Source organism: Barbus barbus (assembly GCF_936440315.1).
Source record: "Barbus barbus genome assembly, chromosome: 45".
NCBI classification, from domain to species: domain Eukaryota; kingdom Metazoa; phylum Chordata; class Actinopteri; order Cypriniformes; family Cyprinidae; genus Barbus; species Barbus barbus.
In genome coordinates this window covers 12,260,633-12,275,442 of record NC_136723.1, presented here as the reverse complement: position 1 = coordinate 12,275,442, position 14,810 = coordinate 12,260,633, and the positions used below count along the sequence as shown (strand labels likewise).

Here is a 14,810-nt window from a genome sequence, read left to right as displayed (position 1 = left end):
GTGTTACTTTATGGATAGTTGCATCACAAAAGTTGCATCAAAAACCAAGCGAAAGTAACTTACATCTAGCCTTTTGAATCAGGTCAAGTTTGCACAGAGAAGTTGGTAAAGGACTTCACACCAGTCCCATCCTAAAACATGCTATGCTATTAAAACTTTGTGTTACTGCTATTTTTTAACAACGGAGAGACAATCATTTAAAGGGGTAATTGTGGTCATTATACTTGAGTTGTATTTAATCCAGAACATCAGTTTAAATGCTTGAAAACCATTCTGCGCAATACTATACATCTATACATAACATACTAATCCACTAAATCTGACAGACACAGAGTGTTATAAAACAGAGCTCATGAACTGTTATGTAATGTAATGCTGATATCTCACACACACACACACACACACACACACACACACACAAGAAAACACACTCAAGCTCACCAATTGCAGCATGTCATAGATGGACTCTGAGGAGCGTTTGGAGCTCCTGTGCCTCCACAGCACAGACATTCCACCTCTCAAAGTTCACAGATGTCACACCAAAGCGACCCGTAACAAAAACCACAGGAAGCGTCTCCACCTCCAGCTTATCTTTACGCACAAAATGTGTCACTACCCGACCGTGAGAGCAAGAACCGAGCTACTCCGACCAGAAACAAATAAGCCGAGTGTCTTCACTATGAACTCTACATTCCACGATAGCTTCCCTGTCCATACTGCCTCCTCCCTCCTTTCCTAGAATTTCTCCCTACGTTTCTGCTTGTCTGAGCTGGTTTCTAGCTGGATGGGTGGAATGGGGCTCTGACAGCTGTGGTGGTACAGTAGACACAGAGAGAGAGAGGGAGAGAACCAGAGAAAAAAAAAAAAATTATAATAATCTTGTCGGCAACAGGATGAGGAGGACAGAATGGGAGGGGGACACTGGGAAAGCTACAAGCATCACATTATCCCACAGCTGGGAAAAACACAGCTCTCAGGTGAAATCGTCAACATGCCGAGAACAAAGACGACAGGTGTGGCACAATGTTTGTCTTTGTTATGATGAAAGTGTAGAAAATAAACTTCGAGATGGTCTTGTCAGGACTGCAGTGCAGCCGTTAGTGCACAGGTTTTTGATATGCAGAGGTACTCATACAGGTTTGAGCCCGGCTTGCTACGTCCTAAATTACTCCCCTTTTCTCTTAGTAATTTTGATTATGATTCAATTAGCTTCTAAAAGGCAACATTGTTTACTTATTTTAATTACTTGTTTTAAATCTTAGTTTAAATTTTAGTTTTTCATTTGATATTTAATTTCCGCTTTATTTTGAATAAAACTATTTTTAATCAATTTAGTCGACACTGCTCAAATCAAGCGCTCAAGTTTCTATGTTCCATGTCCTTATGAAAATGGCTCAATTTTCAAAACAGTGAAATCCAAAAACAACAAATAGAAACATTTAAAAATAAAAAAAAAATTAAAATGCAAGATGGTTTTGTAAAAAGGTCTTCAGGATAAAGATTTAAATATCAATCAATCAATCATTAAATAAAAAAAATAAATATAATTGCTAAACTACAATCATACCTTAACCCATTCAGCCAAGGTTTTTGGCCCCAAGTCTCTATTGGAGTAGCTAAAAATCGATCTTGAAGCAAAAACACATAAAACGCTGTCAGACCCAGTCACACACTAGAAAGTAGCCATTAATGGCTTGTAAACTCATCTTATCAATGCATAGACTCACAGAAGACAGGAAGAATGTTTCCTTCCCTGGAAAGCCATGAAATGCCCTTATCAGGCTCTCAAACTGAGCTTTCACTTTCAAAATGGTCTTGAATTCCATCCATGGTTATCTAAACATCTTTGCCTTTACATTTTAACCTTGAAACTCAGAAGAAAATATTTTACATGCTTAATATGCATGCTACTAAAGCTCATGGGCTCGAATATGAAAGTGCAGACCTGCTTAAATGGCAGAACATCATTAGTTTGCACAAAACAAAATCTCCTCCGGTTATCCAGTTTCTCTCTCTTTCTCTCAAAACTCACCTTAGACTCAAGCTTATCGGCTTTGCAGTACCTCTGAGCATTTACGACTGGAAAAACATGCAAATCCATAAATTTCTCAGGAGATTTCATGGGATGCATGTTATAACAAGCATAAAGCTCCACATCATGTATATCCTCAAACCAATCACGATTAAAAGAATTCTGTAGTACAAACCTCCCTCTCCTCACACACACACACACACAGTTAGTTAAGCCAGGCTGATGTGAAAAGTCAATATTTAGACAGTTAACAGCCCAAATCCATGAACATGCATTCGTATTTCTCTCCAGAGTGATCACCCGAGGGAAGAACTGCTCGGATGGTTGAACTCGCATTGTAAATAAGCCTAGAGACTGGCAGAGGAAGAAGTTTTTAGGTTTAGCAGGATGTTGCACCACCCTCTATGAGATGCATGCAGTCATGATCAAGCTTGGAAAAATAATGAAGTCCTCCTGTCCTTTGTCTTCTAGGTTGTCGGTTTCCTCCGGCAGGTTTCTCCATAATTTATCAGCGTTAAGCGATTCAAATCGGCGTGTATAATCAAGCAATTAGAATGCAGAGCTAATTAAAGTAGATGTCCCCCTCTCTCTTTCTCCCTCATCTCAAAGCAAGAAAAGAAAACATAAGTGACGTGAGATAATGATAACCAGCCATGCGATTGATACGGGAAGAGAGAATGAGAGAAAATGAATCTCATAAATTATGCCCAGCTGAATCAGCTCCTCTCTGCCTGTCATCGTGTCAAAAACGCATACAAATACGCAGAACAATAGACAGTACAGTACAAGAGAAAGCTTTTAGGTATGCTTTAAAAGAATTCAAACACCGAATAGAGAGAAAGTGTGTTTCTCTGTCTCAAAATGGTTTGACAGTGTCCAAAAAGAACATATTTGGTGGGTTATATGATTTACGTCAATGTCACTTACCAGCACAATAATTATGTCCTACCAACTGATTCAGCAACATGACACATGGACAGGACAGAGGGGAACGGAACAAGACAAACACGCATGCTCTGACAGAATGTGGTGTTTTGTGGGTGAATTATTAGGGCTAAATGTGTTTTTCTGCAACAGATGGTGTGCTGGAGAACAGGCCAGAGAGACTGTGACCGGCTGGCAGTGTCGGTGTGACAGACAAGGGCGTGGAGAGAAAGAGAGAGAGAAAACATACAAAGACAAACAAAAGAGAACAAAACAGGAGGCCATCGGGTCAGTAAACAGTTCTACAGAGAGCGAACACAGGCTATAGAAGGGGAAAAAAATCATGAAAGAGACAAATCAATCCTGAGAACGCCTTTATAACACTTACACTGAGAAAAAAAAACACTGCAGTGTGGATAGTGTGTGTTTTTAGAGTCCAAAAGTTTGAGACCACATTGAAAACCTGGGATTCAAAAATACAATATAAACTTGGAAATAATTTGAAGATTTTGGAAAAAATGCAAGGAAATGTGATTAAAAATAGTGCAAAAATAGGAAATCTTCAAGATTATGAATTATTCACTTATCAAGAAAATTTGTGAAATTGATCAAATGACTTTGTACAAACGGGCAGATACTTGTCTACTGAAGTACAAGATGCTCTTTGGGTCGTTTTCAAAAGCTCAAGCACTGCTGACATTAAAGCAAATATTTCAGTTCTTTTCACTCAAATTGTTCTGCTGACTAAACATTAAACTAAAAAGTTACCAAAAAAAAAAATCCTACAAAAATCTTATTTTTAATGTAAAAGTGGGTGTAGCCATTTGTAACTTGAATGCGCAAGGCATTTTAACAGTACAAAAGCAGTTATGCTGCTTGATATTGATGAACTGGTATTTGAGATCATATAAATCTTAATTTATTTATTGTAATTATAACAGTTTACTGCAGTTTGTGATTGTCCTAATAATTTATCAATAGCAGCAATGAATCAATTCTCGAGCAAGCACAGAAAATAGCTCACTTCCATGATGTAAAATCAGGTGGGTAGGAGCACATTCACTAGTGGTCCGAGACATTTGGATCCTTAAGTACATTGGTACAGTATGTGTTGACAGGTTTCATCCTTCCTTGTGTAAGTGGTTACACATTCATCACTGATCTTGACCTTCATTAAGCAGACCATGTCATCACTTCCACTCTGTGTGATAGTATGAGTGTGTGTACGTGTGAAGAACCGCAGGGCAAGACAACCTGTCTTCCCATCTGCTGCCATCTCTGAACACAGCCTTAAAATCAAAGGTCACTTAGATCACATGACACAAAGCTCTTAACCAGCCATCTGATTTCAGTCAGCCTCTGACCCCACAAGACACCCACCAATCATATCAAAAAATAAAGTGTCTATATTTACCCACCTCAAACAAAAGCAGAGGCCACAATACGTAAAAACACCACTAAAAAGGTAGCTACAAAATAAACTAGGATGTCAAGCTCTGTGAATCAAAACCAGAAGCTCATTCTACAGGTGCATCTCAAAAAATTTGAATATCGTGAAAGTTCATTTTTCTTGTAACTTTTCAAAAAGTGAAACTTTCATAAGTTAGATTCATTACATGTAAAGTAAAACATTTCAAAAGTTTGTTTTAATTTTGATGATTAGAGTTTACAGCTCACAAAAGTCAAAAATCCAGTATCTGAAAATATTAGGATATTTCCTAAGATCAATAATAAAAAAAAAAATAAAAAAAAAAGAGATTAGCAAAACAGAAAAAGTTAAAGTTCTTTAAATCATGTTCATTTATGCACTCAATACTTGGTCGGGGCTCCTTTAGCACAAATTCCAGCATCAGTGAAGTATGGCATAGAAGTGATCAGCCTGTGGCTCTGCTGAGGCACTATTGAGCCTTCAGCTCGTCTGGATTGTTGGATTGACTGTTTCTCATCTTTCTCTTGAAAATATCCCATAGATTCCATATAGGGTTCAGGTCTGGCATGTCGGCTGGCCAATCAAGCACAGTAATATCATGGTCAGCAAACCACTTGGAAGTGGTTTTGGCACTGTGGGCAGGTACTAAAGTCCTGCTGGAAAAGGAAATTAGCATCTCTATAAAGCTTGTCAGCAGATGGAAGCATAAAGTACTGCAAAATCTCCTGGTAGACGGCTGCATTGACTTTGGACTTGATAAAACACAATGGACCAACACCAGCAGACGTCACGGCACCATAGTTCATCGCTGACTTCAGAAACTTCACACTGGACTTCAAGCAGCTTGGGTTCTGTGCCTCTCCAGTCTTCCTCCAGACTCAAGACCTTGATTTCCAAACGAAATGGAAAATTTACTTTTATCTGAAGGAGGACTTTGGACCACTGAGCAACAGTCCAGTTCTTTTTCTCTATAGCCCAGGTAAGAAGCTTCTGAAGTTGTTTCTGGTTCAGAAGTGGCTTGGTAGCACTTTTCATGAAGACGTCTGAGCGTGGTGACTCTTGATGCACTGACTCCAGCTTCAATCCACTCCTTGTGAAGCTCTCACAAGTGTTTGAATCAGCTTTGCTTGACAGTATTCTCAAGCTTGCGGTCATCCCTGTTGCTAGTGCACCTTTTCCAACCCAATTTCTCCCTTCCAGTCAACTTTGCATTTAATATGCTTTGATACAGGACTCTGTGAACAGCCACACCTTTCAGTAATGACCCTCTGTGACACCCTCTTTGTGGAGGGTGTCAATGTTCGTCTTCTGGATCATTGCCAAGTCAGTAGTCTTCCCCATTATTGTGGTTTCAAAGAACAAGCGATACCCGGAATTTATACTGTAGGGATGGTCATTTATTGAAACTCAAATGTAAATAGTCTAATATTTTGAGATACTAGATTTTTGACTTTCATGAGGTGTAAGCTCTAATCATCAAAATAAAAATTAAAGACTTTTGAAATGTTTCACTTTACATGTAATCTAACATATATGAAAGTTTCACTTTTTGAAATAAGTTACAAGAAAAAAAGTGAACTTTTTCACGATATTCTATTTTTTTTAGATGCACCTGTACTACAATTCAGCCAGACAGACTGTTCAAGCAGAGATTTTTTGATGAATCTTCATAGCAGGCGGCCTCTAACCTTAGAGTCGTTTTCATCCTTCAGGCTGTCAGCAGGGCTCTCAGCCATTAGGTTTACCCTGTCGTCGCCTGTGTCATCAGGGCTGTGCAGCACCAGGCCAAGCCCTTCATCCAGGATGTCCTCTAGAGGGAGCAATGGAGACAAATAGGGACGGGATGAGCTACAGGACTGTACAAGACACGAGCGGTCACAGGGCAAGTACTGATAGTCCACTGACACTAAAATACTTAATACATTTTTTTATATGTATAACATTATTAATATAATTGTATTCAGCAAGGGTGCATTAAATAACTGACAGTAAAAGACATTTATAATATTACAAATGACAAGTGATTTCCACAATAAATATTAAGCAGCACAACTGTTTAAGACTGATAAGATGTTTTGAGCACTAAATCAGCATATTATAATGATTTCTGAAGGATCATGTGACACTGGAGTAAGGTTATCATCATTTTTCATTAACTAAACTTACTTAAAATAAACAACTTAAAATAAAAATATAAAGCTACATTAAATAAAACTTATTATAAAACTTCATAATTATAAAAGACATTAATAAAATGACAAAACCACACAATCAATTTAATAAAACATTAACTAAAATTAAAATTAACAGAATATATTAAAATTGTATTCAAAATATTAATTAAACTACAATAGCAAAAACAACACTGCTGGAGTACTGAAGGCTGGAGTAATGGCTGTTGAAAATTCAGCTTTGCCATCACAGGAATAAACTTCATTTTAAAATATATATTAAAACAGAAAACAGCCATTTTAAATTCTATTAATCATTTCAAAATGATGTTTTATTGCATTTTTAAATCATAAATGCAGCCTTGATGAGCCTAAGAGACTTATATCAAAAACTAAATTTGAACTGTAGTTTAATCTCTAGTATTACTGTATGTTGTTGTGTAGTCAAATTCTAGTACTGATTTTTATGATTTCTGAATCTCGAACTTTGAAACAAAATGATTTAAAAGGTAGAGCAATATCTCTTCTACTAGCAGTGCCAAAACAAACTGATAATGACAATAAAATAAGCAAATATATGAGAAAAAAAAAAAGAGACTGCAGTGATAAAGTTTACCCTGACTTTGGGAGAAGATGTCAGTGCAGAGGTCCTGCGCCCCGTCCGATCGGCGGGGAGGCATCTGGCACAGCTGGAGCGGATCGGTAGCGGGCAGCGTGCTGACAGTCAGGGTGAGAGAGGGCAAAGAAAATGCAGCCTGCATGTCAGCCAGCTCCAACACACTCGCCAGCTTGCTGTTCAGTTTCAGAATCTCATCACCTGCTCGCAGACCTGAACACAATGATAAACAAAAGCTCAAATCAAGTTTGTAACCCCAAAATGTAATTACATCACTCAAACACACATCAACAGATAAAAGTTCATAAGTTTCTCTTAAAACATTTAAAGACCTTGTTTTCTTGCTGAAGTACAACACTTTATGCTGTCAGAGGTTAATTATTAAAGCATAAAGTTAATTATTTATCCAACCACATTAAGAAATAATTATTTCCTTACTATTAAAAGGTTTTAAAGTAGATTTGTTGTACATACAGGATGAAAACAAAGAAAGAAGCTCATCTGCTCATCCCCCAACCACCTGACTCGCTCTCTCTCTAAATGATCAATTACCAACACATCAGCTGCTCAATTAGCCTCCAATAGATCAGTTAACGCTCATTAGGTGGGACTGCCAGTTTAATTGATTATTGATGCCCGTGTTCCTGCAGGAACTGAATTTTACCCTCTGTTCCTGAACTTTTATGCATGCTGTATGAGTTTACAAACACATGCATGCATGCACACACTGCCTGAAGTGTGACCCAGTTTTACATGAAGTGAAATGTCAGCTGTAATAAATCTATTTTATTGGATGGCTCAGCTCTGCCCCTGGCAATAGAGTGATGATGACTGGGTGATGTCATCAACAAGCGCCCCCTGTGCTGTGCGTCCAAACTGCCCTGAATTTGAGTATTACCTGCAGCACATTTTGTCCGTGTGTATTTCACAGACATTCGCTTCATTCAGTTTGGACAACACATGGTCTTAATGAGCCAATGCTTTGTTGGGGCATATTCTTCTCCGCCCCCAAAATAAATTGCTTACCGAACTGTCCACTTGGGTTTGTATCCATCTGCCTTACTATTCATCCAGACAAGCCTTTTCCTGTACACTTCCACTTTTGCAAGGCCTTCTGGGTAGAATTACTAATGAAATAAAAAAACAAACCCAGCTAAAAATGTCTTGAAGCCTGGGCAGTTTGGTCAGACTGGAAGACCTTAAACCAGCTAAAACCTGTGTTAGTCTGATTTAAATGGGCTTTTGCAGCAGGGAAATCCATGCAGATTGTGTACATTACATTCAGTTTAATACTTTGGGGTTTAGCACAAATCCCTGACCCTTATTATGAGCAATAATAATAGCGATGCTTTTCTTAGTGAGTGCTGCTAATTAAAATACTCTGACACTCAATAACTGGACTTACTGGAACAGAGAGTATCTGAAAGCGTTCTGAAGCCTGCTCTTAATGAATGCACTCACTTGGCACAGATATCACTGGCAGCGCGTAATGGTTTTAATTTGCTCCTCTTGGTAATCCTGTGCTCATGTGAGGGATTTTTAAATTATTTTCCTCCAGTCCGGTGGAGATTTGGGTCAGCCCCTGCTAATTTCTCAGTGGTTTTATAGACTACTACAGGTGAGGCATAAGGTTGTGATTTGGATCTGGAAGAGCTGCCAAATAGAGGCAGTAATCTAGGAACTTTTTTGTGAGGCATTTACACAATGTTGTTTTCAACTAAAAATTGGAAACGTTTTAATGCGTTTTGGCCGTTCATTTACATGACGACATGGGGCGTTCATTCACATGACGTTGGTGGGGTGGGGTGGGGGGGTTAAAGTAGCCCCCAAAGTAATGACCATATCCTGTATCAACATTCAAAATATGTAATTTCCGTACATAAAATACATATTTTACAGTCACCGTTTTGCAGACTGATCACAGCAAAAAGGCTTCCTGCAGTGGCCATCCTTCACAAAACTTAACATCTACCACAGTTTTATCATAGGTAGAATGCAAAATGTTTCAATACAAGCATTTCAGTCAAATGGAATTTATGCAATATTTCAAACCTTCAAACCAGTTTAACAGTTTAAAATAAGCCCAATTCTGTGTAAAAAAAATTGGATTTGGCAACCCTGCATCCAACTCGAGCTGCATCCAAAGCGATTTAAATAGCCTACTCAGCATATTGATAGCGGCTCCCTAATGCGTGAAAATTAAATCGAACATTAAAATGTTTGCAAGAGCAGGCGGTAATGGAAAAGAAAGAGAAAGCAAAAGCCGAATCCTGAACATTTTGTGCGATTTAGAAATAGAAACCAGATGCAATTTTTTAGATTCAAAAAGAGGACATGTCTGGGGAAATGGAGGATGCATGGTCACCCTACATAAACAAAAGAGAAATCCATTTCAAGACTATATTATGATCTCTTTATATATAATGGTGGCCCAGTAGTGCACGACACAATGCATAAGACTGATTTCGTTGTGTTGTGCTAATTTTGCTGTGTTGTAACTTGTTTCCTTTGTGTTATGGCTTGTTTCCGTTGTGTTGTGCTAAGAATTTATGTTGTGCTAATTTCGCTGTGTTGTGCTAATTTCATTGTGTTGTGCCAATTTAGTTGTGTTGTGACTTGTTTCCGTTGTGTTGCAGCTTGTTTCGATTGTGTTGTGCTAATTTCATTGTATTGTGACTTGTTTTCATTGTTTTTTGGCTTGTTTCATTTGTATTGTGGCTTGTTTCCGTTGTGTTGTGCTAATTTTGTTGTGTTGTGACTTGTTTCCGCTGTGTTGCGACTTGCTTCCGTTGTGGTGCGACTTGTTTCCGTTGTGTTGTGCTAATTTCGTTGTGTTGTGACTTGTTTCTGCTGTGTTGCGACTTGTTTCCGTTGTCTTGTGCTAATTTCGTTGTGTTGTGACTTGTTTCCGTTGTGTTGTGCTAATTTCGTTGTGTTGTGACTTGTTTATGCTGTGTTGCGACTTGTTTCTGTGTTATGTTAATTTTGTTGTGTTGTGACTTGTTTCCGTTGTGTTGTGACTTGTTTCCGATGTGTTGTGGCTTGTTTCCGTTGTGTTGCGGCTTGTTTCCGCTGTGTTATGCTAATTTCGTTGTGTTGTGACTTGTTTCCGCTGTGTTGCGACTTGCTTCCGTTGTATTGCAGCTTTTTTCAATCTAAGATGGCGCCGCAGATGGCAGCTACAGTGCTTTGCTCTTCAGTGTTTGTACTGTTTTTGTTTGTTTTTCCTGTTAATGTTTCTCAAACACGATCAGTTTTACTTTTTCCGGATTTTGATTATTCAGACGTTTTGCTGGACATTGTTCAACGCTTCAGGACGCGCAGATGGGGGAAGTGAGCTGGCGCGCTTGTGAAGCTTCATCAGCGCGGATATAGAACGGCGTTGCCTAGCATCCATCTAGCGAATCTCCGCTCTCTACCCAACAAAACGGACAAACTACTTCTGCTCTCCCGGACAAACAAGGATTTTGCTCTGCTGCTCTGTGTTTCACGGAAACCTGGCTGAATGGCGACATACCGGACAGCGTGCTACATCTGGCTGATGATCAGAGCTTCCAGATGATCAGAGCAAATCGCGACGCAGAATCAACGGGGAAATCGCGCGGCAGAGGGATGTGCTTTTACATCAATGAGAGGTGGTGTACAGATGTAACTGTGTTAAAGAAGATGTGCTGTTCTGATCTAGAAACGCTCTTCATTAACTGCAAGCCGTTCTATTCGGCGCGGGAGATTTGTTAGTTCATTCTCGTGAGTATCTACATTCCACCGCAAGCGATTGCGAGATCAGCTTTACAGAAACTCGCTCACAGACACAGAACAACAACACCCAGACTCTGTTTTAATCATTCTAGGGGACTTTAATAAAGCAAATCTCTCCCGCGAACTGCCAAAATACAGACAGCACATCACATGTCCCACCAGAGAGAGTAATATATTGGATCACTGTTACACAGCGATAAAGGACGCATATCACTCTGTCCCACGAGCAGCTTTAGGACTCTCTGATCACTGTTTGGGTCATCTCATACCGACCTACAGGCAGAAACTTAAATCTGCAAAACCTGTATTAAGAACTGTTAAAAGATGGACTAATGAAACAGAGCGGGATTTACAAGCCTGTTTCTCTCTCACTGATTGGACTGTTTTTGAAGCTGCTGCCACCAATCTGGACGAGCTCACAGAGACTGTAACATCTTATATCAGTTTCTGTGAGGATATGTGCATTCCTACCAAGACTCATCTAACTTACAACATAGACAAACCACGGTTCACTGCAAAACGCAGACAGGCCAAATAAGATTCTTACAGAAAGGGGCATAAAGTCTTGCATAAATAGGCCAAATACACAGTGGAAAAGGAGATCAGAGTGGCAAAGAGGAATTATTCTGGCAAGCTAAGGAACAAATTCTCTTCCAGTGATTCTGCTTCAGTGTGGAAAGGTATGAAAGATATCACCAGTTACAAGACACCATCCCCCAGCACTTTGGAGAATCAACAACTGGCAGACGACCTGAATGAGTTCTACTGCAGGTTTGAAAAAACACCTCACACCCGCCCTGAACACCTCTCCACACAACCATTCACACCTCCAGCAACCACCCTCTCCCCCACACCTGCAATTCAGATCAGTGAAGATGATCTGCAGCATCTGGACAGACCAGGGACTTATGTGAGGATCCTGTTCGTAGACTACAGCTCCGCTTTTAACACCATAATCCCGGACACCCTTCAGAATCAACTGACACAGCTCTCCGTCCCCACCTCCGTCTGTCAGTGGATCTCCAGCTTCCTGACAGACAGGCAGCAGCTAGTGAGGCTGGCAAAATTCTCATCCAGCAGCCGCACCATCAGCACTGGAGCTCCTCAGGGCTGCGTTCTCTCCCCACTGCTCTTCTCCCTCTACATCAACGACTGCACATCTAAAGACCCCTCTGTCAAGCTCCTTAAATTTGCAGATGACACCACACTGATCGGCCTCATCCAGTGACGAGTCTGCTTACAGACAGGAGGTTAAGGAGCTGGCTGTCTGGTGCAGTCTTAACAACCTGGAGCTTAACACGCTCAAAACTGTGGAGTTGATCGTGGACTTCAGGAGAAACCCCCCTGCTCTCCTCCCACTCACCACCATGAACAGCACTGTGACTGCAGTGGAGTCATTCAGATTCCTGGGCACCACCATCTCCCAGGACCTGAAGTGGGTTATTCACATAGACTCCATTGTGAAAAAGGCCCAGCAGAAGTTGTACTTCCTTCGCCAGCTGAGGAAGTTCTACTCCGCCATCATTGAATCCGTCCTCTGCACTTCAATAACTGTCTGGTTCAGCTCAGCTACCAAATCTGACCTCAGAAGACTACGGAGGGTAGTCCGGACTGCTGAGTGAATCATTGGTACAACCCTCCCCACTCTCCAAGAACTGTACTTATCCAGAGTGAGCAAAAGGGCTGGCAAAATCACTCTGGACCCCTCACATCCAGCACACTCCCTCTTTGAATTGTTACGGTCGACGCTACAGAGCTCTGAGCACCAGAACAGCCAGACATAGGAACAGTTTCTTCCCTCAAGCAATCCAATCTCATGAACACTTGACACTAAACGTGGAACACACAATTCTAGTATACATTATTTATTCACCACACATACTTATTTTTTCATTTCAAATTTGCACATATCAGACCTGTACACACATAATTATCTATATTATGTTTTTGCTATTTTGTACATCGCCTATTTGTATATTTGTATATTATTCTTTTATTATCTGTGTCCTGTCCTGTTGTGGTCTTTTTGTTGCACTGTGGAGCTTCTGTCACTATAACAAATTCCTCGTATGTGTAACATACCTGGCCAATAAAGCTCATTCTGATTCAGATTTTTCCATTGTTTTGTGCTAAGTTGATTGTGTTGTGACTTGTTTCTGTTGTGTTGAGGCTTTTTTCCTATGTGTTGTGCTAATTTCATTCTGTTGCGACTTCTTTCTGTTGTGTTGCTGTTTTCATTGTGTTGCGGCTTTTGTTGTGTTGTAGAGATGTTGTTGTGTTGTGCACTACTAGGCCACCGTAATATATATATATATATATATTTGTGTGTGTGTGTGTCTGAGTACTTTCTAAAGTAGCTTGACTAGAAATTGTGTGGCTTTAAATTACGACAAGCTACAGTTTCAAAGTATCTTCCCCAACACTGTATATAACTGAACTGTAATGAAGAACTGCTATGTGCTGAGCTCCATCACACACCTTTGGCAAATGCCAGACCTCCTGCTTTCACATCAGTGATATGAAGCTGCTGGCCTCCATCCTCCTCTACTACTGCCACTGAAAATCCTGGAGAAGTGAAAAAGAGACATAAATAACTGAAAAAAGGAACAAAGAAGAGGAATAAATCAGATATAAACTGAACAACATTGTTACCATAGCCTATGGCACAGGACTCATCTCTGTCAAACTGGATGACTTTGGTTGTCTTGGCACAAATTTCGATTTCTTTGTAGAGCTTAACAAAGGAAGAGAAAGAGGGGCTCATATTGATTGCACTCTATGGATGTACAGTTCATTTACAGTATGACTTCAGAAAGAGCTCACATACATCATGGAAAATGTCTTAAGTCTGCTGAAATTTATGGTGTTGATATACACACTAAATAAAAATCAGCTTATTTTCAAGAGAGACAAAACTGGGGCTTTGATATTTTCAGGGAGAGTAAAAGTTAGAGAAAGTCAAGTCTCTACAGAGAGAAAGAGAAAAGATGAGAGGCGACATGGAAAACACAAAGACACTGTCATCTTAGAAGAACGATCATGAAAAAACACAGCAAAGTAAATTAGCTTTTGAGGTTGCAGTCGTTGCAGAGGTGGTTTCCCCAGACTCCACAAATACACACACAAACACACACACACACACACACACACACACACACACACACACACACACACACACACACACACACACACACACACACACACACACACAGACACAGACACAGACACAGACACACAGTTAAGAGGATAGAAGAACTATTCAGAGTGCATTATGCAGTACATGCATCTTCTACATAATTCATAACATATGCAGCAGCCTCTCCTCAACATGGTCTGAGAGTTTAGACTCGCTTTAACCTACATCGCTGTCAGAACTCAAAACTTTTATACTATCTGTGGTGCATTGCAGAGTCTGTTACAATCTAATAAATTCACCCCACGCTGCGTCTGTGACCGCTAAACGCTCTTAGCTGTCCAGGATACGTGTGGCCACTGACAGGCCTTTTTTGTTGGACTTACCAGGTCACAGAGGTCCTCCTCAGGCTTGGGGACGTACAATTGCACTTGATTGTCGACGAGGAACTTCAGCCGTATATAGTGCTTGGAAAGTTCTAGTCTATAAGCCTGTATATAAAAAAAAAAAAAAAAAATAAAAAAAAAAAATAAGGAAAATGTACATAATTGCTCAGGATTATTATAGTTAACTAAAACTGAAACCTTAAAAATATTTTAGTTAAATAAACATTAACAAATAAGATATAATATTAATAATATGATGCATTGTCTTTATAGATGCTTTCTCTGCTAAAAGATATATAAAATATTATACACAGAAAAATACAGAAATTATATTATATTTAGCACTAAATATATATATAT

At 39.6% G+C, this 14,810-nt stretch overlaps 2 protein-coding genes across 2 annotated transcripts in view; both read right to left on the bottom strand.

Moving 5' to 3' along the window:
- The window catches only part of LOC306864330 (T-complex protein 1 subunit theta), a 163,546-nt gene that overhangs the window by 111,540 nt on the left and 37,196 nt on the right, over positions 1-14,810 (bottom strand). The gene's annotated exons all lie outside the window — the stretch shown is intronic.
- LOC306864324 (rho guanine nucleotide exchange factor TIAM1-like) overlaps positions 1-14,810 on the bottom strand; it is a 59,835-nt gene that overhangs the window by 12,472 nt on the left and 32,553 nt on the right. The window contains exons 11-15 of the mRNA XM_079408281.1: positions 14,451-14,555; positions 13,584-13,665; positions 13,410-13,496; positions 7,173-7,385; positions 6,074-6,195 (exon numbers count right to left, since the gene is read on the bottom strand). Coding sequence (XP_079264407.1) covers positions 6,074-6,195; positions 7,173-7,385; positions 13,410-13,496; positions 13,584-13,665; positions 14,451-14,555 — 609 coding nt within the window. The remainder of the gene's footprint in view (positions 1-6,073; positions 6,196-7,172; positions 7,386-13,409; positions 13,497-13,583; positions 13,666-14,450; positions 14,556-14,810) is intronic.